Below are 24296 nucleotides of genomic sequence, written 5' to 3' on the forward strand. Positions count from 1 at the left end.
TAATTGTTTCTTTCTGTAGTCCACGACAAATGCAGGTATCTTCTCTGTGTAAATTAAACCTTTCTAAAATACATCGAATGACACGTTTTTTATCTTTTTATTAATACTGTATTTGTTCTGTATTTTCCGTGTTTTTTGTCCATTGAATGCGATCAGATGAAGGTGACCAACAGCGTGTGCACATCAACAGTGACCTAATTAAGGCGCGACCGGTCCACTGCTTTACACGTAATAGGGGAAAATGGCGGTGTGTGTTCTGTTGCGCTGTGCTTCTGCAAACTTAACTCAGGCTCTTCCCCGACTTTCGCCTTCAAATGTTGCGTCTCCTGCTCGGCTGTTGGCGAGAACATGTTTTAAAAGGAACCTGACAGTCACTCCCCGCTTTTGTTCAGGTATCAGCAGTCTCGGTTGTGTTTAGCAGTCTGACCTCCTCAAGAGGCTCAAACTTTTCAGCCCCGGCTCGCTTTACATTAAAGAGCAGGCTTTCCCCTCAACCAGCGCAGGTAAAGTCTCAGATGACGTGACTTATTCTGCAGGTAATCGTGCGGTAAAATTAAATAACACAACGAGAAGAAATTTGGAGCTAAAGTTTGTTCGTTTCTGCGGATGTCCCTGCTAGTTCGCTAGTTTTCTGCGTAGCTAGCTGTGATATTTGTGTCATTGGCACCGAAGCAGTTGGGACATAGTAAATGTAATACATTTAGTTTATAAAAGATGCTACAATGTCTGACGCTTACAGATAAATCAGTAGCCAGTCATACTGCAGCACTAATTAGCTATTTACGTAATAAATGTAATAATAATAATAACGCTAAATAGCTGTTTATGTTGAGAGACATTATTATTTGCGTCTTAAGGCGTGAGGATATCTCAGCTAACGTTCGCTGGGTAACGTCAGCCCAAAGTCAAGCCTGTCCAGTAATTATTAAAGAGCTGAGAGACATTTCTATTGGGCAATCCCCATCTTTGGGCATAAGTTAGCTGTCTAAGTCAGAAATTCTGCTTTGTGAAATACCCCCGGTCCCTCATAAAATCAGCAGCCCCACAGTCTGATAAATGTTGTAAATAAACTTTTAAAATAAGCAATTATTTTGTTCATCTATATTCATCTTGTAGCTCTATTGCAAACCTAAAGATGCACACTTGGAACAGCTAAAATGACTTGGCTGATCGACTGTGTTTGGGGTGAGTGGAAAAGTGTGCTCATTTTGGTAAAACAAAGCAAAAGCACATTCAGCATCCTTACCAAAAGAAAAGTGAGATACAAGGACAGTACAGTGCCTTCAGCATTGAAGGTTCATGTAAAGAGGGAAAAAGAGTAGGACTGGTGTAACGAGGCATCTTTCACCTTTTGTAACTGCACACAGGCTATTGTTATGTTCTTTTTATGTTATATGGTCTGCATGCTGAGAAGGACTTCAGAATACTGGCACAGGCCAGGGTCAATGTGTCCAAGGTTAATTCATTAATACCATTGCATTAGTTTTTTTGCACAAGCCTATGTTGCACTGCGGACAGACCATGTAACCCACCTGTAAGCATTACTGCACTAATGTTACGAAAAGGTTTTCATGAAGTGTTCTTGTGGTCTCATAACAGTTGGCATCTTTTAATGATAATTTGTCTCACTCATAATGTGTTTCACTCTGCAGCATTGAAGTATACAGACAAGCATGAGTGGGTACGAGTGGAGGATGGCGTGGGCACTGTTGGCATCAGTAACTTTGCTCAGGTGTGTGGGGTAGTTAATTAGTTGGGTTGATTCATTAAAATCATGGTCATGTGAACAGTGAGTAGTACAGCTGACTTCATATGTAAACATTTAGAACCCTTAATGTAACATATCATTTACTGTGCGCTTAGAAGCAGCCACTGAGCATCATGTATTTTAGTACTGTGCTGATCCTTGTCTCATGCCTGCTAGGAGGCCTTAGGCGATGTGGTCTACTGTGGTCTGCCTGAAGTTGGCACAAAGCTCTCTCAATCAGGTAAAATTCACTAATTAATGTTTTCTTAATTGATATGTCTTTTAATTTTACTGCTGTATGTGCTTTTATTTTGCACACAACCAATTCAGTGGAATGATATAAATGTAAAAGATGCTTTATACTATTTGTAATTTGTCCTGTTTTCCATTGCTGTTAGTTCTGTAAACAAACAGTAGGGAGAAAGATACAATAGTACAAACCAAAAATGATTTTATTCATATTGCATCTATAATATAAATTAACTTATTGCATTACATCACACTACGCTTAACACATGGCATACCCATTGTGGCCTAAATAAAAGGCACCTCTTGTTTAGCACTTATTAAATGGCAAGTTATAATTAAGCAAATTCTTCATTGTCTCAGAACATCGCACTTAGTGACTTGTATTCACACAGATGATTAATTGTGCAGCTTTTACAAGGCATGTGTAGTTAAGAGTATATATGTGTTTGTGTTTAGATGAGTTTGGTGCTCTGGAGAGTGTGAAGGCAGCTAGTGAACTATATTCCCCTTTAACTGGCGAGGTGACAGAGGTCAACCATGCCCTTTCTGAGAATCCCGGACTGGTCAACAAGTCTTGCTACAAAGATGGTGAGATCAATGGTGCATTATTCCTGTCTTTTCTTAATAAAAGTTGAGTATTGAACTTTTCAACATATAGAATATTGAGAGAAAACAGCTCCAGGTTCAGAATAACTCAGACGTTATGAGAATAACTCAACATCTGTTGACAATCCATGAGTCTTTTGATGTGAATAAGGTTCTAACTTTATTACAGTGTTATCTAATGAGGGATTTACATTTTTTGTACAAGGGGGATGTGATTAGCATTAGCAGTCCTACATGTTTGTATTCCTGTAGTGTTACTAAATAACATGCTATTCTTGCAGGCTGGCTGATAAAAATGACTATATCTGTACCAGAAGAACTGGATGCCCTAATGGATGAAGCTGCTTACGAGAGATATATCAGATCTATAGAGGACTAGTGGCTGTTTAGAACAGTGTGTGCAGGAGTTTTACATGTGCATGAGTTCTCCTTTGGGTGAACAGGAAAAAGACATGGTCAATTGTGGACTGGCCATTTCGTCACTACTGATTCCTCTGATTAGACCTACTTTCTGCTTTTGTTTAGATAGTGTAGATCTAACACAGAACAACTGTCAGCCCCTACATAGTCTCGCACAGAGCATGGAGGGGACTACTGGGAAAAACTGGTGCAACTGCGCACTTTTTTTTGACTATTTAATGTTTTATTTTAGATATATTAGGGACTTTAAGGCAGCCACAATAACTGTTTATCCAATGTAGAAGGAATCAGTACAGTATTCCATTGTGTGGTCATGATCGTCAGTGGCATGTTGTGAGAGTTAAGTCTTGTGAAATGAATGGGGGTACATGACAAAGTAGAGTTGGGTATGCAGATGACCACTTTTTTGATTATTAGTTTGTCTGAAAGACAGATCCTGTTGAGGAAGAGCTATGTCTGCCATGTGTCTGTGTTGGTGACCAAAGGTTGAGCTGACCCTTGTTCATTCAGGTTTGAAGTCAGCAGCTGATAGGTGGAGATTAACACTTATTAAAAGACTACCTAATTTCTCAAACTCGTTTTGTGTCTTTTCTGTTATATGAGTGACATAAATGCACTAACCCTGTAATGGACGAGGTTCTTTGATTTGTGCGGGAAAAAAGATTGTTGACCTAGCTTGCTCCTCCTTCCTTAGAATAAGAAGGCTGATATAAGTTCACAATCATTAGCAGATTTACATAATCTAAATGTACATAAAACCTAAGAGCTTTTTATAAATGCTATAAGAAAGTAGGCCAATATGATGATAATGATATTGTCAGTCATTTTCCTACTTTAACATCAACTAAATCCTGTTAGTTTATTGATGCGTTTCATCAGGGGAGTTTGAGCAGGGTAATCATCCTGATATTGTAGGTTATTAATCAGGATATAAAATATATCCTGGTTAATTTCTCTTTGTGGTTCCTTAAAATACACAAACTTAAAGGGACACTCTAGCCAAAATGAAAAATGTAATTATTATTACATCTGTTGTAATACATGCCTGTTCGCTTCCTACAGTGGTGCCAGAACAGATTTTCCGGGCTAAAGACTAGGAAAATCCCCCTCTGTTGATGCGTTTTAAAGGTGGGAGGGACTTTTAAACAGCTTTGACTTTAGGTGGATTTTTTTTAGGGGTAGGTTGTTTAATTTTTCTTTGTCCTTTGCTGGCTGGCTTTCGCAGAAGGATGCCAAATAGCTGAAATAATAGCCAAATATATCTGCATTTCTTGGCCTCAACATCCAGTATATGGATTTCTTTGTAGCTGTAGGGGGATTCCCAATGGCTGTATGATGTATTTGCATAGTGCAGTCTGGGTATTGTAGTGAGAGAACGTTAATGGATGCAAACACAAAAATGCAAAATCAACAAACTCATGAATTCTGTCAAACCAACAATAGAACATTACATAACATGACAAATAACATATGCTAGTTTTAGGCTGGAATTCCCCTTTAAGCAAACTGCATTTCTTCACAAGTCCTAAGGGTGACAGATAATGCCAGTGATTTTTCCCAGGTACTTTAGTCTTTGTTGTACAGCCCCATTCACAGTCCTTAGTTGTCTATCAAGTGGAAAATCAAGTTGAACTACTATTAACAACACACCTATCTGCATGTTCCCTTTCTTCACAAGTCCTAAGAGTGACTGAGGTAGTGCGACTGACTTCCGTGCGTCCCAGATTCTCTCATCTTTTTTGTACAGCACCACTCGCAGGCCTGACGTTGCGATGCTGCCCTTTGCCTTTATTGGTAGGGGGGCACTGGAGCCCTTCAAGGATGCAGTGGTCCCTCTCCAACCTCTCTCTCCTCTGAGCATTCTCGTACATTACGCTGGCTGTGAAGTCACGCTCATTCAAAAAGGCAATTTTCTCATCTCGGTGGCGGCTGACATAGCCTTTTAGAACTGCACTGTATGGGTTGTCATGAGTGTCTGTATCTTCAGGTTCATGTTTGAACTCCATTCGTGTGATGACTGGGAGCAGGAACTCCTTTTCTCCATGTCTTACTATGTCGTTCCCACTGCCCATGGCATCCTGCACAAGCTTGGCAGGCAGAGGCACTAGGTCACAGCCCGTTTGCTGGCATACATACTCACTGAAACGCTTCCGCACCAATGTAACATCTTGCAGTGACTGGGCACGCCGCTCCTCAAGGTCAACTACAATACGCTCAGGGTAGTTTTGGCCAAAAACTACACCTTCATGCATGGTGAAAGATGAGAAGTGGAGAGAAACACTTATTTAAGCCCAATGACCGTAATAGAAGACCAAACACATTATTTACAGATTTGAACCAATCTATATCCACATCCTTGAAGAGCTGATGTTATCACAAGCAAAATACTAACTTACCTGCCCTACACAGTACTGAGCTTGGGCACTTCCAGGGCTTATGGATAAAGTCATCAGGCAATGCCTTTAGCTCAGGGCACCACTGCCTCACATAATTTCCGTAGGGGTCACAGGTCAGTGCTGCATCAACAGGGTGCATGACGAAGTTCCAGTGGTCCAGACCACACATGCCTCCATTCTGCCACATCATAGCGTCTATAGCAACATCAGCATCCACTAGAGTGTCCTACAGGGAAATAAAGCAGAAAAGGGAATACATAGACAACACAGCTGAGACCAAGGATGCTCCAAACCTCTGGAGAGAGTTCAAGGGGAATTCTACCAGTTATTCTGAGCTTCTGCATAATTAAACTGTTAAGATAGAAACAAAGTCTTTGAGAGTGGTTTGATGTGAAATGCTCTAGTGTAGAGAAGCTTGCAGAGTCAGAACTGTTCACAGTGATGTGGACAAATACCAAACATGTAAAACATTTAATGCCTCGAAAAATTCCCTTACATAAAGCTATTGTAAGGTAGGGTGTCCCGATTTTTGTTGAGATAGAGGGGTAAGGCAAAATGATAGGTCTACTTGGCCCTCCAAATGAAGGTTTATCAGAGGCACACTCCAAACAGAGTTATGAGAAAAAAACAAAAACTGCAAGATGGCTGTGCAAGCAAACAAAGAAACTCACAGAAAGAACAGTAAGTAAAAAAATATGATAAACATTGTATTATCTTATTTTAATGTTGTTTCAATGTATTATGGTCCTTTTCTTCAAAACAAGCATAAAATTGTTAGTAGTATGCTGATGTCCCATTTGGACAGGAAAATTTGAACAAGAAGCCAGAGGATAGCTGACTTCAACTTCATATCACTGAAGAATTAGGGGTGGGCGATAATACATAATTGTCACATCCCCCCTCTTTGACGGCATATAACGCTGAAATTTAACCTCCTCTGCTATCACTGCAGACTGGCAGGGTCACCTACAGAGGACCACTAGTCGCCTGTTAATGAAGTAATGTTCTTTTTTATTTGAGGGTTGTCCCATTTCATAGGGGAAGATTTCAACCACTGCCCATTGTAACTCGGTTCCAAGGGGCAAGGTGACACTCGAAAACAAGAGGTAGGGGTAAAAATAAGAAATGGGACTGGGCCATAATGTTAACTTTGTGACCGCTGTTAATACAGTGAACAAGTTTGTATTTAAATCATGAAACTGACTATGATAACCAGTCAAGCGCAGACACCTATCCAATTATACTGTGTTGTGTATAACTCAGTTTTGATGAGCTAATGCCACATTCAATGCCTCAGAAAGGAAAACAACCTAAAATGTGAATATCTACATCATGTCTCCTAATTTTGCATTTTTTCCCTCTGTTCTTTACCTGAAACCAGCGGTATCCCGCCTGCCAGTTAATATGGAGGTAGGCAATAAGGAAGGATGCCACCACATGCCTCATGTAGTTGTTCATCCAGCCTGTCAGCCACAATTGCCTCATTGCTGCATCAACCAGTGGGTAGCCTGTTTGTCCACGCTGCCACGCCTTCAGATGGGCACAGTCTAAACTCCAGCATAGAGCCTAAGAATGCAGAGCACAGAGAATGTGACAAAAATATGCTTTATCACAATTCCCAAAAAACAATCATAGCACAGATACAAGAAAACTATCACATGCATAGGTAGCATTAATTGCATGCATGCACACCTAAAGAATTGGGAAGTTCATCACACAGTGAGGACTTATTCCTACAATACTTATTTCTTTTAAAAAATTGAACACAAGCAGATTAGAGGCTTGCCTTGTATGGTGGCCTGAGGGACTCCCAGGGCAGGTGTGGGAACAGGCTGAGCTGCCAATATGCCAGATCTCTCCATGCCAGCTTCCGCTGGAACTTGCGAGGTCTGCAACGAGCCCCTCGAGCGTCCCACAACAGTGAACGTGCACTCAGCTGCCCAAAGTGTAGATATGGAGACAGAGAGCTGGTGTTTGGAGCATCTGCTCGGCTTGACTCTTTCTCATACCGGTACACACCTGAAATTCATGACGATTAAAATTCATGAAGTTGCTAAGAAGAGGTAAAGTCCAATTCTTGTGCTGCCATATAGATTTGTCTGAAACAATAGCTTACGAGGAGAGGTGTCTCTCACCATCTTTCAAGAAGGTCTCTAGTCGAGCACGAGCTCCCTCCTCACTGAAATCCCAGGCTTGACGAATATTCACTGCCCAGTCAATCTGTCAAGCACATTACACAACATGGGACCTCTATTATAACACTCCTCAGTAAAACTCGGCTAATTATAGCTAACAAAGAACGGAAGCTCAGTTTAGCACTGTTCAAACCGCAGGCCTAAATGATCACACACTTGCCTGCATCTGCATTGAGCTGTTGAAAGACTCATTTCTTAGATAATTATTGTTATCTTGCTTTTGTAAAAAAAGTTTGATGTAGTATGTAAACTTTGCTAAACTTTCAAAATGTACTGTTTATTCTCCTGTCCATTCAGTCATACATGGAGACTAAGCTACAAAGACAGCTCATTTCGAATTCATTGATTTTGTGAAGTCACAAAAACAGAAACATTTTCATATCCACCTATTCAGCATACAGCAGCTTAGCCCTGCCCACTTACGCTGACGTAATATCAGGAGTGGTTCGGGCTGAACTCCTTTTTTAGGCACAATACAGAGCAGCCAATCTGAACGGAGATCATTTATATATCTTAGTATTAAGGGCACAAAGCAAAAAGTCTTTTTAATTCTAAAAGATTTTTTTAAAAATAGCATGCTTCAAAAATGGTCTCGGAAAAATGAATTACATTTGTATGAGGTACATAAAACCTCATAACTGTTATGAATGGATCTCGAGTATAAAAAACTACAACAAAAATGTTGGATATGGGCCCTTTAAATAATATGAAATAGAATATGAAATATTAAATTATTTTTTGACACTAAATAGCAAACTGTCATCTATAAAGATAGATGAAAGCAGTATATGACTGTACTTGATAATTTTTATTAGCTACATTAGCATGGCAGCTCCAGTGCAAAACTAAAGCAGAAAAGTTCAGACACCAAATATGTCTTGGTTAAATCAACTACATTTTCACGTAAGGGGGAAACCATTTAAAATTAATTTTATGGCTGAACCATCGCTAGACATGTCAATAAGCTGATCAATTTGTAGTTAACTGTGACAGCTCACTTCTGTGCCATCTTTTCTGCGTGGCATGCGAGCCAGTCCCAGCTGCGTGAGGGGGCATCCCTGAGGCCAGGACAATGGAGTGGGCAGAATGCAAGGGGCATCCAGTGGTGTCCCGATTCCAGGGCCAGAGTTTTGCTGGCAACAGCTCATAAAGTGAGACACAGAACCAATACCTGCAAAAGAATGAACAATTCTTCAGGAGAAAGTATCACAAGCAAACTTATTTTCATTTTCTACATCATTTGAAAACACCGGCTGTCCTTTACATTACATAAATGTTTCATGATGAATGGAACAGACATTTTGACGACTTCAAGGTCCATTTATGATATTTGTGTGATTTTATGTACCAAAAACAGTCATGATTCATTTTTTCATGAACAAACCTCTCTTTATTGCTTAGAACTAAACAGACTTTTTTGTTATTTTGTTATTCTGTTCTGAATGCAATCAGGGCTAAAACTCCCCTTATAACTTCAGTGTGAATGGGTGGAGCTAAACTGTTTTAGGCTGAACAGTATATGTTAAAGTGCTGGTTCTCATGACAATAAAATAATGAATTCAAAATGAGCTGTTTCTATAACTTAGGTTCCATATACAGACTATATCAACTGGGAATGGTGTGTTTCTGAACTTTAACAATGTTTACATAATACATCAAACTATTTTATTTAAAAAACACAAGAAAAATGTAGTTTTCCATGACATGGGCCATTTAAGCTCTGCTATAAAGTTACTATACTAAACTAACAAGTTACTATCCTAACTTAAAGTTACCATGCTATGCTACTATGGAGAGAGGTTTTCTTAAGTAAAACTATTTTTGAGACCCACCTCGCAGGCCAACACCCTTTGTGCTGACAGTGTAGGGGTCTCTGAGGCAGTAGGAGTGATAGATGTGACATTTGACGCCCTGTTTCTCCAGCACAGCCCACACACTGTCATCCCTGTCCCTGAGCCATGGCTCATACAGAGCAGTTGCCACCACTGCTCCAGCCCCTGTCTCAGCCACCAGAGCCTGCAGGGCAGCTAGAGAGGACGGCTCTGCTCTCTGGAAGACCAAGTGGCTACTGCGTTCCTCAAGAGAGCGGTTCAGACACACCAGTGCCTGATGAAGCCAGTACTTACTGGCTCCACCTGTTGCCACAGTAACCCCTGGCCCCTCCTCCTCTGCGGCGTTCCACAGGAATACAGGTATGATCGGTGCACCTAACTCAAGACAGCCAATCAGAGCCGGGTTGTCCCACATGCGGAGGTCACGTCGGAACCACAACAGCACAGGCCGCGGGGCCGATGGATTCTGCATGAGTTGCTGTTTTTTGCGTTGCCGATGCCTCCGTGACATCTTTGGCTTCACTGAGTGGATCATGTTATCATGGTTTTTAGATTCATCATCTGCAGGACATGATGAGGAGTCTGAATTATTTTCCCTCTTTATCATAGTAGTGGTTCTCTGGGGCCTGGTGTCTTTCAGAGGGCATTCTTTCTTAATGGGTTTCTTTGGATCTCCAGCCTGACTGTCCCCCAATGCCTCTTTGGCTAACTGGTCAGAGCTGCTGCTTTGAGGAGGATCATCTCTGTAAGTGGTTTCGTGGAGAGAAAGAGCTATAGCCACCTCTAATGCTTCTTCATCACCCTAATATATCAGAACAAAACGTGTTATCAGTTTTTAAATGACAAGGGTTCCTTATGATATCATTACTTCTTCACTTCTTTTCTGTGACTGGCACCAAAGACCACGTTTTGAAACATTTATTAAAGGGGTATTCTGCCTAAAACTAGCATTTGATATGTTATGTGTGATGTTATGCAGTATTCTGTAATGCAGCACTGAATCCCTCAGCCTCATCAGTTTGACAGAATTCATGCTTTTTGTTCTTCCCATTTGTGTTTTGTCCATCAGTGCTCTCTCTCACTCCAATACCCAGCATGCATTACAAAAATACACCCTAACCTTAACCCTAAATCCCCGCTCCCCACACTGATATAAAAGCACATGTGATAATTGGCTTCCTTGTAGTAACGTTAGCAAATTTGGCTTGTTAGTGGGAAAAAAAAATCAAACAGCCCATCCCAAAAAATCAAACCCAAAATGTTTTCCAAAAGCTCTTACCACCTTCGAGACACATCATCAAAAGTTTTTCTTCTAGTTTCAAACCTGACAATCTCACTCTATAGTCTGTTGCAAGACTCTGTTGTAGGAGGCAAGCTTGTCTACAACAAATGTAGTGATGGTTATATTTTTTATTTTATCCAGAGAGTCATTTTAAGTCTAGTCTTGGACTTAATTGCAATGCCAGTTGTGATTCACAATTAAAAATCTTAGATCATCTTAGATGTCATCTAGGTTTGGGAAACGAACCAAAAGGGAAAACAAATATCTGAGGGGTGTGTTATTCAAAATCAGACGATAACACTTTTATCTGAAATCCTCTTTAGTGGTACTAGGTTTAATCTGCTCAAAATAAACTGATCCTAATTATGACAACTGCAGTGGACAGGCTACACACAAGTTTGGTCAAGCTTACCTGGGAGAAGTAGTTGAAGAAGATGGTAGTGAGCTGGCTGTACAGCTGAATGTGTCCTGAAGCAAGAGGCTTAATCAAGTCCAGAAACAGTGCTCGAGTGTCTCTCTCGCCCAGTGCAGAAAGGCAGAGACAGAAAAAACCCTCGGGGTCTTCTAGACCCAACATCAGATCTCTGAGCATTGCACTGACCTGAGAGGCTTTAGCTAGTGACATCTCTCAGAGCGAAGGAGCAAAACATTCAAAGAACCTACAAAGAAAAAGACGAACCCAAAAAGATTTATCATTACCAGATTACCCTTTAACAATGATAAAAGAGACGATATCTGCCAACAAGTTTGCACAGTGAACTGATGTTACCTGACGAGAAGTGAGGAATACAAGTTGAATCGAGAGGTGCGTTACGAAAGCTCCACCCGGCGTGTTTCGTAAGCAGTGCTCACTTAAAAGGGAATCTGTGTGCGTTTCACCACGTTCCGTTTAAAACACACTACTAAATATCCACAGTTTACATTTCACCACAGCCCTGCGTAACGTAATACACTGGACTCAATTTTTTAATGAAATTTTTGGCCGAATTGATTACATCTTTGGCTGGGCGGTGCTTAACGAAAAAACTGACCAATCATAGTCAGGAACGTCACAGGAAGCTCCTCCTCCTCCTCAGCGAAGCACGTGCTTACCAAACACAGTAGAATCACGTGTAGCATAAATACATAAAGTATTCTAAAAATGAAGTATTTTATGTATTAAAATTATACGCTTAGATTTTGTGTTTGTGCGTTCAAGAGTCAGTTTTACGCAAGTTAGAGCTCAGCACAAGTAAGTGAACATGGACTTTCTTCTTTAACTTCTTCTTCATGGAGTTTCTAACACCTTCTCACTGGTTCTCTCGCACGTCTTACTGGCGCCTTAGCATTTTATTGTCCCCAAAAAAGAGAAGAAAAGAGGCTAACACACTCCAGACCCCGTGCTCATAGATGCTGGATGTAGTAATGAATTTCATTGCCGTTCTGCAGTCAAATTAGGAGTTTTTGACTTAAAAGCTTTAGTTTCAAGATGTTTGACTATTTTTACTCCAGCTATTATTAGCCACTATTTCACTGAAGAAACGTTGTTTGTAGTGGAGGGGGATTTTATAGCTGCCTCTGTAACTGTATTCTGAGGGAATCAATGTTTTAAGGCAGTTGACTCATTGCCTTGTTTAATGCAGGCTTGTGCGAAGATTGTCATTGAGAGCTTCGGCTAATACATTTGTGACCACATTTATAGCCCTTTTGAATTTTCAGATTAACAAGGGTAGCAAAAACAACAATTCACACTCCCGCCAGTAGGTGGTGTGAATACCAAAGTAATGGATGTGTTACTAACATTACCACAACAACAACAATAATAATACAGTTATAATAATAAGTTATAATAATAATAATAATTAAAGACAATTAAGCAAGTAGGCAGCTCTTACTATTAAAGCTTAGGGGGATAAACTAGAAAAGTTAAAAGGCACAAAACTGGAGGAAGACGTGGAACAGTGTTACACTTTTCTGTCAAACACACAGCCTTTCTTTTTCATGAGTATTGACTTACAAGGGGAATCAAGTCCCTTTAAAGAGGAACAAATAGCTGGAAAATGAAAATTGAACAGGGAGCCTATACTTGAGGGAGGAGTAATCAATAATGTTTAGACAGCAGAACAAGCCTTACAGACAGCAGATCAATACAGTGGAGAAACGCCCTCTCTCTCTCTCTCTCTCTCTCTCTCTCTCTCTCTCTGTCCTACTCACCTCACAGAATCTGATCAGGTCTTTATTTAAAGCTTACTCCCTGGTGAGGTGAGTGTGCAGTAATTACACAGAGAGAAAGAGAAGGAGAGTCAACTTCAATTAAAAAAAACTGCAACAGGAGCTATTATCACATAATAATGATTATCTCTGACAAACTATATATATGAAGACAGAAAGATGACTATTTCTGCTATCATTATGCTATTTTACAGTTATTGCACATACAATATGCAGTATATACACACTGAATGAAAAATGGATATTCATTGCAAGCTAATTCAACTGATCATTCTTTTAAAACCATCCTAAATTGTAGTCATCCATTCGTATTGTAGAATCTTTATGCACATTTATTAAGTGCAAACAAATGCACCTGAGCCTTAATGTGGACCTAGGCCTCAGTGACTGAAAGCACTGAAAACAAACAGCGAATGATTAATAATAAAAAAGATCATTATATCATTAAGTAATTGTTCCCCATTGCAGCAAAGTGAATCAGTAATTCAGTGAAAGGTATTTTGTCAACAAAGCGCAAGAGGTGCACAATGAGGTGGATAGATGCAGAGATAAAAGAACTGAGCAGAGGGATCAGCGGACAAGTAGAGAGAGAAAAGAAGTAATCAAGACATATAAGAGGAGGAGTGCAAATAGGAAGGTGTTGCCATGGAAATCAGCAGGCTGATTTGGATTGGGTGCAGCACTTTGACCTCCACTTTTGCTGATTGTTCATTTAAAGGCACTTAAGGAGATACTAACAGCTCATGGCTTCATTGCAAAATATCTCTGCTTGTCTTCTCTTCTCAGATCAGATGACGGCCGTGTGTCTCTTGTTCCTCCACAAATATGTACTGAAGCTGTCATCCCTGCGTAGGTCTTCATCACAGAAACAGCATGGTATTTACCTTCATTTTTTCACCTCATCGTTTTTCCCCCTTTCCTATGAGCCTGTATCTCTCCCCTGCTCTCTCCCTGAATTCTCTTCTCCTCTTTGTCTCATTAACGCCAAGCTCAGACATGGCGTAGCAGGTGACAGGGAGAACTAATCGCTCTGCAGATTAAAAATAAATGAAGAGAAACGTGTTTTAGAAAAACGGCAGAACGCAGATCATAAATCATCCGGGCAGGAGCGAGATCCTCCCCACTGTCCACACGCACACGGCACAGACACCACAGACAAATTACATTACAGAAATCGCATTACTGCAGCCTTTCGGGGAGGACGAGTGAAGGGGAAAGAGGGACCAAAGGAGTCAGAGCAGCGGAGAGATGAGACGTGGCCTAAAATGTGACAGACAGCTAAAGAGCTGGAGAAGAATTTCACATTTATTATGAAATATTAAAACTGTACATCTTTTTGTTCAACCATGGACACATTTGAGCATTAGTCATCATTAGTGATTTAATAATAATAGTACATATGGTTATGATGATAGACGTTTTTGTGTGTTTCATTTTAGAACGTAATTATCTAGCATAATTAATCAACTCGTGAGATTTGCTGTTCTGGTGTGATAAATAATTGTCTGCGTGAAAGTCAGTTTGAAAGCGAGAGACATGTATATGAACACATCGTAAAATTACATTGTTAAAATGTAAAGTAACAAGTAGGTGAAGAGGTTTATTCAAGGCATATGCACTGATTAAAACAAAGCAAATGAAAAATAACAGTTGAGATGATAGCAGTATTTTTCCACTTGAATCTCTCAAGAGTTTCATATCACCACCCTTTTAATAAAATCACCATGCAAAATAAAATGGTGAAACAATCCTCCCCTTTAAAGGGGAATTCCACAGAATTTCCCACAAATTTCTGCATAACTCAGTCATTAATATATGTATATATACTATTGTTAAACAATGTATCAGGCATCAGGCAAACATATTCATACCATTTCATATAATAGCTTTTGGTGAGGCAGCTTTCAAAGGCATTAAACACTTTGGACATCTGGTTCTTATCACCACCACTGTGAGTAATTCTGATTATGTACGTTTCTGAGAATGGCATATTTCACATCAAACCACTTTGAATGACTATGTTTATATCTTAATGGTTTAATTATGAGGAAATTTTGAAAAAAAAATCTAAAATTCTCATTTAATAAGGGAAATTCCACAGATATTTCACAAATTCTGCATTATTTGTTCATAATATGAAGCACTTTATTGTGGAGAAAGTTACTGATTTCTTTGCAGTAGTGGTAATAGGAACCAAGGGGGTTATAATCTCAAATCTCAATGCAAATAAAGTCATCGTATTTACTCTCCAAAACAATCAGTTAACCTACACATGTGTTCTTGGCAAAATAGTGGTAAATGTAAAAAAAAAAGAAAGAAAAGGGTAGTGTTTTGCCTTTGGCAGTTGAATGGCTGTGGTTAACAGAGCAGATCAATGAATACAGACTGCAGTTCAGTATATGAACCCATAGGGGTCATTATTTGCCCATGAGTGCAGAACCATGTGTACTTACAGGCAGCTACTGATCATCCTGGTCTTTACCCATATCTCACACTGAGAAGGTGGAGAGGAGAAAATGCCAGACATTATATATGACTTTTTCCTAGACAGTGACTGCTGTGTATGTGTTAGCGGGTGCGTTTTTTTTAACCGGGTGTGTTTCTGCATTTTGAAAAATAGCTGTTAGAAATGTGTTAAAGAGGAGAGATGTAGAGAGAGAGAGGGGGAGAGAGAGTGAAAATAGCTTGCAAAAAGAACAGAGCGGCACAGAGATAGGGAGAAGAGGATGAACAAGAAACAGCATGTTCCTTTGTTCTCCTTTCTTCACTTGGAGGGTGCACTCACAATAGGACTGAATTTGGTTTTGCAGCACACGCACGCAAGCGGTTTGCCCTCTGGGGACAACATCATTTGTGGCTGTGTGAATAAGTGTGCCTGAAAGTGTGTTTTCTGCAACAGCCTCTTTTTCCTATTTCCTTTTTTTCTCTTTATGAGTAATCATTCAGCATATTTTCTGCCTGTTTTGATGTGAGTGGTATGTGTGAGATAAACAGTAAGCCACAGTATTACAATATGAATTTTAAATAATTCTTAAGGCAAAAAAATGTATGCATGTATAATTTCTATTTCCATAACATGGATTGGTTTGCTTTTGCTATTTAAACCCAGTTTAATCACTCAGTCCATGAACAAACACCCATAGAGACATTCATCTGCCCATATACACACACACTGCTCAAGCACCATCTCCATAGATCTCTCTGCAATCCTCATGAATGTCCACTCATCCTGTAATAATTCCTTTAATTCAGATAATCCATGAATTTCCTTTTCTGTTATACGCTCCTGATCCCCATCGTCTCAGTGCACATTTATAGCATTACCTGTACAGCTCTGTGGGAAATGGAGAGAGAAAAGGATTACCAGTGATGAACATGCGCAATCATTTTTTTCTGCTTTGAAGAAAAATCTTTGAAATTTTTGTAATCGTTATACTTAGTATATCATCGCAGTTGGAACACCTCATATCTTCATATTTGTCGTTTCTTGTTTTTTTTTAATATATATATAATTTGAAATTGCCAGCTGCCTTTTTCTTCAAAATTTCATTATGATTGGACAAATGACATAGAAAACATATTATTACATTAACTTACATTTAAAGAAAGTTTTCTCTTTCTGTAAAGTTAATTTTTTGGAGATATGAGCTTTCATTCTGACAGCAGTGATGTGTATACATTTAGAAAAGTATATACACTTATAGTATATTTACAATTGTATTATGTTTTAAAAGTACACACACACATACATTTGTATTTATACAAAGGTACATATATTTAGAAAGTGCATAGCTACTAATTAGTTAGTTTCAATAAGTTTCAAACTATTATTATTATTATTATTACTGTTTAGACAATATCCGAATGTGTGTGTGTGTAAAATATTATATGATATGATGTGTGTATGTTTTTGATGAATCTGGGTAAAAGATGAATCAAGTAATATTTTACTGTACTGTGCAAAGTTCAGAGACCACCTTTCTTTTGACCACAAAGTAGAAGAGCAAATATTAGCATGAAATTCTCTTAATATATTTCATGACATCTTTAGAATGTTTTTGATGAATCTCTGCATACAAACTTCAAAAAGATGAACTCGTTTGACAGGAGGATATGGATTTTCTCTCATTGTTTTCCTTAAAAGGCTTAGTGGTAACACTGCGTTACAACTAACCCCACCATGTGGAGGCCGGACTGCTAGCTCACACTATGAGTTGTTGAAATGCTTCAAAATGGAGCAATATTATAACAACCAGGAAAGTGATTAAAACAATTTTACACACAACTTATAAACACTTTTACAGACAACGCAGCAACCGGAAAATACTAATGATAATAAAGTTACTTTTACTCATGGTCTTCAGGGTGACTGACAAAATTCACAGAAGGCATAAAATATTCATGTTACATTTTAACCTTCCTACGTATAAAAAACAAGGATTTGTAAAGGAGTTCTCACTGAATTTGTGGCAGTGAATGAAACGGAAAAGATAAGACAGTGGTTATCATTTATGCAGAGGAATACGGAGGATGATTTATGCCATAAAGCGTACCGGAGAGAATTCCTATTCACAGGTGCACATATGTATTTATGCCTGTGTGTATATATATATATATATATATACTCGCACACACACACATACACATATACATATCGTCTTGCAAGAGCCAGCATCCCTGTCAAATATGATACCTTCACACACCTCCATCTGTAGATCTCCATGGCAACACTACCTGAAGGCCCCGTGACATGCATGGCAATTGTAATTCCATGCTGTTCTTAATATTTCCGATGCGCTCTCTTGCTCCCTCTCTCTCTCTCTGTCTCTCTCTCCCTTTTCTCTCTATCCCTCTCTCTCTCTCTGCATGTGTGAGAGATGGAGAAAGTGAGGGAGAGAGAGAGGCAGTGAGAGTGAGAAAGAGAGAGAGAGATTTACTCTCTCTGCCCCGCTAATGGACAGATGTGAGAATAATATGGTGTCGAGGAGCAGAGACCTTGTAACTATCGACCAGGTCATGCACACCTTCCTGAAAACCATACAACTCTTCAGGTCAAAGGTCAGACCAGGAGCTGATGGGAAATGTGATTTATACACCGCTGCGTCCTGTTACTGCCCCCTTACTGTAACTCACTGAGTGTGAGTGTGTGTGAGAGTGCATGTACATGCAGAAAAGCTGAAAGAGTAAAAGTGAATAAAGATGATGATCTAATCTGGGTGCTGCCAGTGTCGGTTTAGAGGTAAAACTATCACCTGATCCACCAAACACTGTCCATTGGCTTTCTCCTTTAAGAGACGGAATATTGTTCACACAGTAGTCAGGAAGCTCTTACAGGCCACCTCAGAAATGACTAGACATACTTTCTAGAAGTGTAATCAAAGGTGACAATTCAACTGCATCATGCTAGAATAAAGACAACTCAGTTATAAAAATATTTTATAAAATACAGTTCTGTGCACAAGTTGGAGTCCACCTTTCTTTTATTTCCAGTCAAAACAGCCATTAAGCTCAATTTACTTATTTTTAAGTGTCAGTAAAAAACAGAAGACATATTTAACAGAAAATTACACAGTATATATATATATATATATATAGTATCAGACTTTAAGTATTTAGCATGTTTGCCTTTATTACAGCTTCTATTCTTTTTTGTTAGGCTTTCAGTTTTTCAAAGATATCTGCAGGGATATTTTATCCAAAGTTCAGTCTTAGAAGTTGGTTGCATTTTCTACATTACAATCCAAGAAATCCCAAATACAATGAAGTGGAGGTCTGGACACTGGGGTGGTCAGTCCACTGTTCTGAGAAACGCCAGCAGCTTCTTAGTTAGATTTGCAAATTTTCCTCTGTTTTATCAGTCACATTGCTTCTTTATCTCAGTAACAGCTTCTTGACAGCTACACATCCTGTTATACTCTTATCTATCTTCTCACAGTGAAAGGATGGACTAATGGAACAAAACCTTGTATTTCCAAAATGTTGACTTTACAAGAGAAGGAAAAAAACCTTCCTTTTGTGAATTAATGTAATGAGATTTTCACCAAATAATTTTGGACCATTTCTATTGGTCCATTCATTGTGAAATTTTGACACAATGCAAATATCAAAAAATGTAAAAAAAAGTTGAGATGTAAGGTTTGGTTCTGACCGTGACATTATGAAAGAGGAATATCTTATATTTAATCTTCTCATAAATATCCCCTGAAAAAGAGTAACTTGTACCAATGGTACTTTTGACTGGAAATGAAATAAATGAAAATTGGATCTCTGGACTCTGGGCAGCTCTGTGTGCTCTTTTATGGCCATAATAAAATTCTCAACCTATTTCTTGCCATAAAAACCCTAACGAAATAGGTAATTTGTTTCATTGTCTATATTTAGCAACCATGTAAATAATAACTACAGTCACATTTGTGTATTTAGAGTATTTTTAAAAATAATTCTGAATTGTCTGATTGAATCATGGTGAAATTGAAATTTCATGGTGCATTGTTTCCTAAAGAACTGTAATCAACTTGAATTGTTGAATCACAGTATTGATCATGATGTGGCTCACTGAGTCATGTTCAGAGGGCAAAAAGGTGAATACGTGGCAGTGCTAAACAGCACGCAGAGTTTTGTTAATTCAGCAGTTTGGGATCATATTGCATGACAGTGCTCATCAGATCCATTTAGATTCCAGCTAGCAGAGCCAGACATCTAACAGTGTTTGAGATACATTTTCACCTTTCTGAAAGGTGTTTCTGTAAGAAGTCTCATAATTGTGATTAGAAATGAGAAGATATTTGGTGTGATTAATTCAGATTTCTTTGCCTTACTTAATTTGAGGATTAAATAACACATTTGTCTCTTCTTTAACACCTTTCTGCATTGTTTCTGTAGTTTAGTTTAAAATAGTGCTGTCAAAATTAACAGGGTAATAACATGTTAGCGTGATAAATGATCATCGACACAAAAGACAAAACGCTGTTAATGCATTTTTCTAGTTTGACTTTTCAGATCACCTGTGTTTTAACCTTTAGCTGCTCGTACGCTGCATACTGCTATGACTGACTCTGGGACTGTAGCTTTCTGGTTAAAATGCAGCTTGTAAATGGCAAGTTCCATTGATGGCTCTCCTCACTCAGCTGCTGCAATGTCGTGAATGTGTTAATTACAGTGACATTGATTATGACATCTCATTTACAAGATAAATGCGCCGCAGTGTTGGCAATATCAGTAACTGTTCTGGACAGTGCTCGCGGGAGAAGTATAGAGCGATCAACAAGGAGCAAACTAACAAAAGCAAAGAAGGCTCCGGTTCTCCTCAAAACAAGACATAATGTAGTGGTGTAAGAATGAAAGGGCTACAGTCGTGAAGGAAGTGATGCAGCCACTCTTGCTCTCCGTGATGAAAATTGGAAACTGCATTCACCTTTTTTATGTTCAGGTTCAAACTTGCAATCATACAATTAAAATAATGAAATATTGAAAACATGAATATGTTCTGATGAAGCTTATTTTATCCACTCATATACAGTTGCATGCAAAGTTTGGGCACCATGGTCAAATTCTGTTTTGTTGATTTTCTAAGTGAAAATGAGTACACGCCCTTCACAGAGCTTTATTGTGCAAATTTTAATTCGCAATTATTGTTTATTTGCAAAATTTTACAAACATATTTCAGTGTGTTCTCTGTAGAGGATGTGTTCAGTTAGACCAGAGATGTACCTATAAAAATGCACTGCGTTTTAAATGAAAACAGTCTCTCTTGTGAGAAAATAAGACAAATGTGATTGATCATACTTAACTACACAAAAATAATGTGATTAATTGTGATAATTGTTTGACAATTTTTTAGACTTAATTTAGAGTTTATCATTCAACACTGTTCAAAATCCTACCAGGCAGTATCTTCTACAGTGACCCCTCTTGTCTTCCAGCTGTTAATTCTGGACCTGGTTCCTGTTTATTTCTTTTGAACAGGTCTTCCATACACAAAGATACTGAATAAGAGAGAGCGAAGATGAAGAAGAAGAAGAAGAAGAAGAAAGGAAGAAAGGAAGGAAATTGGAGGAGGAATAAAGTAAGAGATTAAGACAGAGGACTGCAGAAGAGTTTAGAATAGAAACTCATAAATTAGACATCCCGTTTGCATATTCATGGAATTAGATGATATGCTAATACAGTTAATTTCCATTGTGGTTACCTCCTGTTGCGGCATGCTTCACGCTCAGTTTGTTTGAATGAAGTGGGAAGAGAAAAGGAAAAAAGAGGACAGAAGGGGAAAACAACTTGTTGGGGCCCACTTGACAGGATTGGAGAATCAAGAATGCGTGTGTCTTAAAGGATGGACTAAACACATTGATAGCTAAGGCCATCTGTTCACACAGAGAGAAAAAAGAATGCTGAGTGCTGAGAGGGTTTTTTTGTGCGTGCAGATGAGTGGGTTTGTGCTTTCACACGTGCTTTTGTTTGATATGTCTTTGGTGTGATCACTAGAAATCTGAAATTCTATGTTGTAATCAAGAAAGAGAGAGGACTGCAGATCAAAAGTAGAAAGGAGAGTAGTGGAGACAGAGAGAGATGTGGGAAGCTAGAGGGGGAGGCTGTGGGGGAAGGGCCTGATGCAGAGTGGCGAATGAGCTAGGTGGTCGTGCGAGGTTGGCACAGTGCCATCCACTCAGCGCGGGCGCTAGCGAGGGAGTGTAGGCACGCGGGCATCAGCAAGAGGAAGAGAGGAGAGACAGAAAGAGTCATCACCCAGCTGCCATCCAGCACGGACAAGTGATTTGTAGGGGCGAGCAATGCGAGCAAGTTGGCAAAAGTTGGAGACCATTTCGGATTCCATCAGACCCTGAGGATCTCCACTGCGTAAGTTTGAATGTTTGCGCCATATGTGTTCACACCGCACTGATGAAAATTTGGGTCTGAGTGCGTTAACGAAGATGTTTTCTCTCTTTTTCTTCAGCGATGGAACAGATCGTGCCCGACTGCTCCACAACACCAGATATGGAACATACAGAGGAGAGGATAAGATGCTCAGACCTTCCTGTTCTACCTGTCATGGTCTGTGTGCCACCATGGTTCTCCTCCACATGCCCTCTTGTGAGAGAAGGACAAAGTGGTCCTTATAGGAGGACCCTGCCTGGTATAGCTGCCATGCTTCGAGGGTGCGTCCATGGGTATTTCACCGCACCGGGGATTCGTGGCGTATCTCTGTGTTGGCACTCCGCATTACCGCTTACTAATGTTCGGCGGTGTGCCAGGATCTCCGCTGTGCCGTCTGGTAGCTGGAGTCATGGCTCCGCTTCAAGAATGGCACGGTGCCAACGTGTCTCTGCGGCAGCAGCTCCCGCCGCGTGCCACTTGGCAAAGACAAAGAGCCCGGGGGACAAAAAACACAAAACAAAAGAGCGACAAACACTCTGATCCGACAGCTTAATTAACACCAGCAGAGTTTGTTGGGTTAATTAGTGTGACAGATTTGGTCACAGAGGAGGAATGTGGCAGCAACGCGTGTGATGAACAAAAGCGATGGGCGGGTATGGCTAACTGAAGGAATGCCTGTGAATGCCAAGACAGCAAGAGAGCCCGGTGCCAACCATGCAAAGTCTTCTGGGCTTGCTGCTGATAAGGATTTGACTAAGGCAGGATGCTGAAGAAGACAAGACCACATCTCATGCAACCTTCTGCAACTCTGGATCCATCTTAACGCATAGATGCTGGAATATATAGCACTGTTCAACTAGATAACAGGTGAGGGGATTAGAGGAGGAGAAGAACAAGAAGGTGCAGAGAGGAACTGAAGAGGGAGCCAAGGAGGCCTTGGACAAGCCAGCAATGACTCAACACAAGGGAGCTGCTGATTGGACCACTTTTGGCAACTTGTTGTTGATGACTGGTTTCTTCTTCTGTACTGACAAGTATCTGTGAGGGGTTTTGAAATGTGTGAAACCAAATGAACATCAATATCTAACTATCTGAGGTACCTTGAAAGATCGCCTCTCGGACAAGGTGCCCCAACAAATGGACAGTCAGAATTCTTTCAGGGCACATGGAGTGACTTTTGTACCTCCTCCAAGTTCCAGTACCGTTTCATTTTCATAAACAGTGTGCCTTCCACCATGGAGAGAGCAAGGAGCGCACGGGAGATCAGAAGCCTTTGAGCACCTGCAGAATTTAACCTGCGCTCAGGGAAAAAATATGAAACTTGCAGCTTTGAGAGAACTGAGATCCTCGCTGGATGTTTGACATGGATATGAATAATGCACATTTTTTTCTTCCCTGTCTCTCCGTCATTCTCTCCTCTTTGTTTTCTCTCTCTCAGAAGGGAGGGATTTACAGACCTTTGTGCTTCAGATGTTGCGTTGGCATCACCTCGCCAATTTCGCATGTGAGGGCAACGATGGCTAGAGGCTAACGATTCCAGCCCCCCGAAAGAAACATTGTTTATCAGGGGAACCCTCCGTATGACAACGCGAAAATAGACATTAACGACCTAGCGAAATTAGCGAATTCATTTGTCATGCCTGAATTTTCATTCAATTTTTTTAACAGCAGTAGAGGAGGATTACGTGTGGATATGCTAATCTCATCGTGTTAATGAGGTTTGGATCGTCGGCCTTCTCATCTCGACTCTGCTGGGGATCTTAATTTCACCTCATCTTCATTATGCAAATGGATAAAAAAAGACCGAAATGGGTGCTGTCAAAAGAAAAAGACAACAGATATGGGAGGGAGACATGGAGGAAGAAAATGGTGGCTTGGATCTCCCATGTCCTTGCTTCAGGCTCAAATGAAGCTCAAATATTTCTGCTCAGCATGCATGCTAACAAGGAGGATACATCGGAAGAATTCTGGTCTTTTTCTTCGTTTTCTTTCGGATATCACTGTCGCACCAGTTCTGTAATGAAGTGACAGAACAGAAGATGGAATTAACAAAATGAAAAAAGGACAGAGAGGGAGGGGGAGAGAGAGAGAGAATGGTTAATATCCTTTGCTTAATCATGGCACATGAGATTGGCTGTATGCATATCTCATTTGCATCTCATTAAATTGCACCTGCAGAAAGGGGGAGGAGAGAGTGGAGCTGGTTTGGAATAGAAATAAGGGAGAGCTGTTTCATGGCTTTAGCTACAATGCATCATCTAGTTGCGTTCTTATCATGATGTACTCTAACATCAAACAGGTTTTTGTTTGTTTGTTTGTTTTTTTGTTTTTTTTTGCTTGAGTGACAACAACATTAAGGAAATTTTAGCCTAGTTGAAAAATGTGCCTGCCTGTAAGTTCTGATCAGATCTTTCACTAGTCTTCCTGCATTACATTTGTTGAGGTGCCGTATGTGATATTCGGTGGGCTTTATATGTATCTGGGCCT

General features: G+C 39.8%; 2 protein-coding genes and 1 long non-coding RNA gene across 3 annotated transcripts; 2 read left to right on the forward strand and 1 right to left on the reverse strand.

Annotated features, from left to right (window-relative positions):
- The first annotated feature begins 219 nt into the window (after positions 1 to 219).
- Positions 220 to 3596, forward strand: gcsha (glycine cleavage system protein H (aminomethyl carrier), a). Its single transcript, XM_036584583.1, has 5 exons — positions 220 to 392; positions 1653 to 1732; positions 1925 to 1988; positions 2453 to 2584; positions 2884 to 3596. The coding sequence occupies exons 1-5, from the start codon at positions 242 to 244 to the stop codon at positions 2979 to 2981; spliced, it is 525 nt and encodes a 174-aa protein (XP_036440476.1). The 5' UTR covers positions 220 to 241; the 3' UTR covers positions 2982 to 3596.
- Positions 3597 to 4022: 426 nt separating this feature from the next.
- On the reverse strand, positions 4023 to 11696 carry si:ch1073-390k14.1 (deoxyribodipyrimidine photo-lyase). The gene is made up of 8 exons (XM_036584581.1): positions 11140 to 11696; positions 9446 to 10247; positions 8612 to 8784; positions 7554 to 7638; positions 7205 to 7437; positions 6790 to 6984; positions 5419 to 5644; positions 4023 to 5264 (listed from the first exon to the last, which is right to left on the reverse strand). Exons 1-8 carry the CDS (start codon positions 11350 to 11352, stop codon positions 4753 to 4755), a joined length of 2439 nt encoding a protein of 812 aa, XP_036440474.1. The 5' UTR covers positions 11353 to 11696; the 3' UTR covers positions 4023 to 4752.
- Positions 11697 to 11806: 110 nt separating this feature from the next.
- On the forward strand, positions 11807 to 23343 carry LOC118817711. Its single transcript, XR_005008043.1, has 4 exons — positions 11807 to 11958; positions 13725 to 13814; positions 20904 to 21791; positions 21889 to 23343. It is a non-coding gene; the product is annotated as an uncharacterized LOC118817711 (long non-coding RNA).
- The last annotated feature ends 953 nt before the right edge of the window (positions 23344 to 24296 follow it).

This window comes from Colossoma macropomum, unplaced genomic scaffold (genome assembly GCF_904425465.1).
Source record: "Colossoma macropomum unplaced genomic scaffold, Colossoma_macropomum, whole genome shotgun sequence".
Lineage (NCBI taxonomy): Eukaryota > Metazoa > Chordata > Actinopteri > Characiformes > Serrasalmidae > Colossoma > Colossoma macropomum.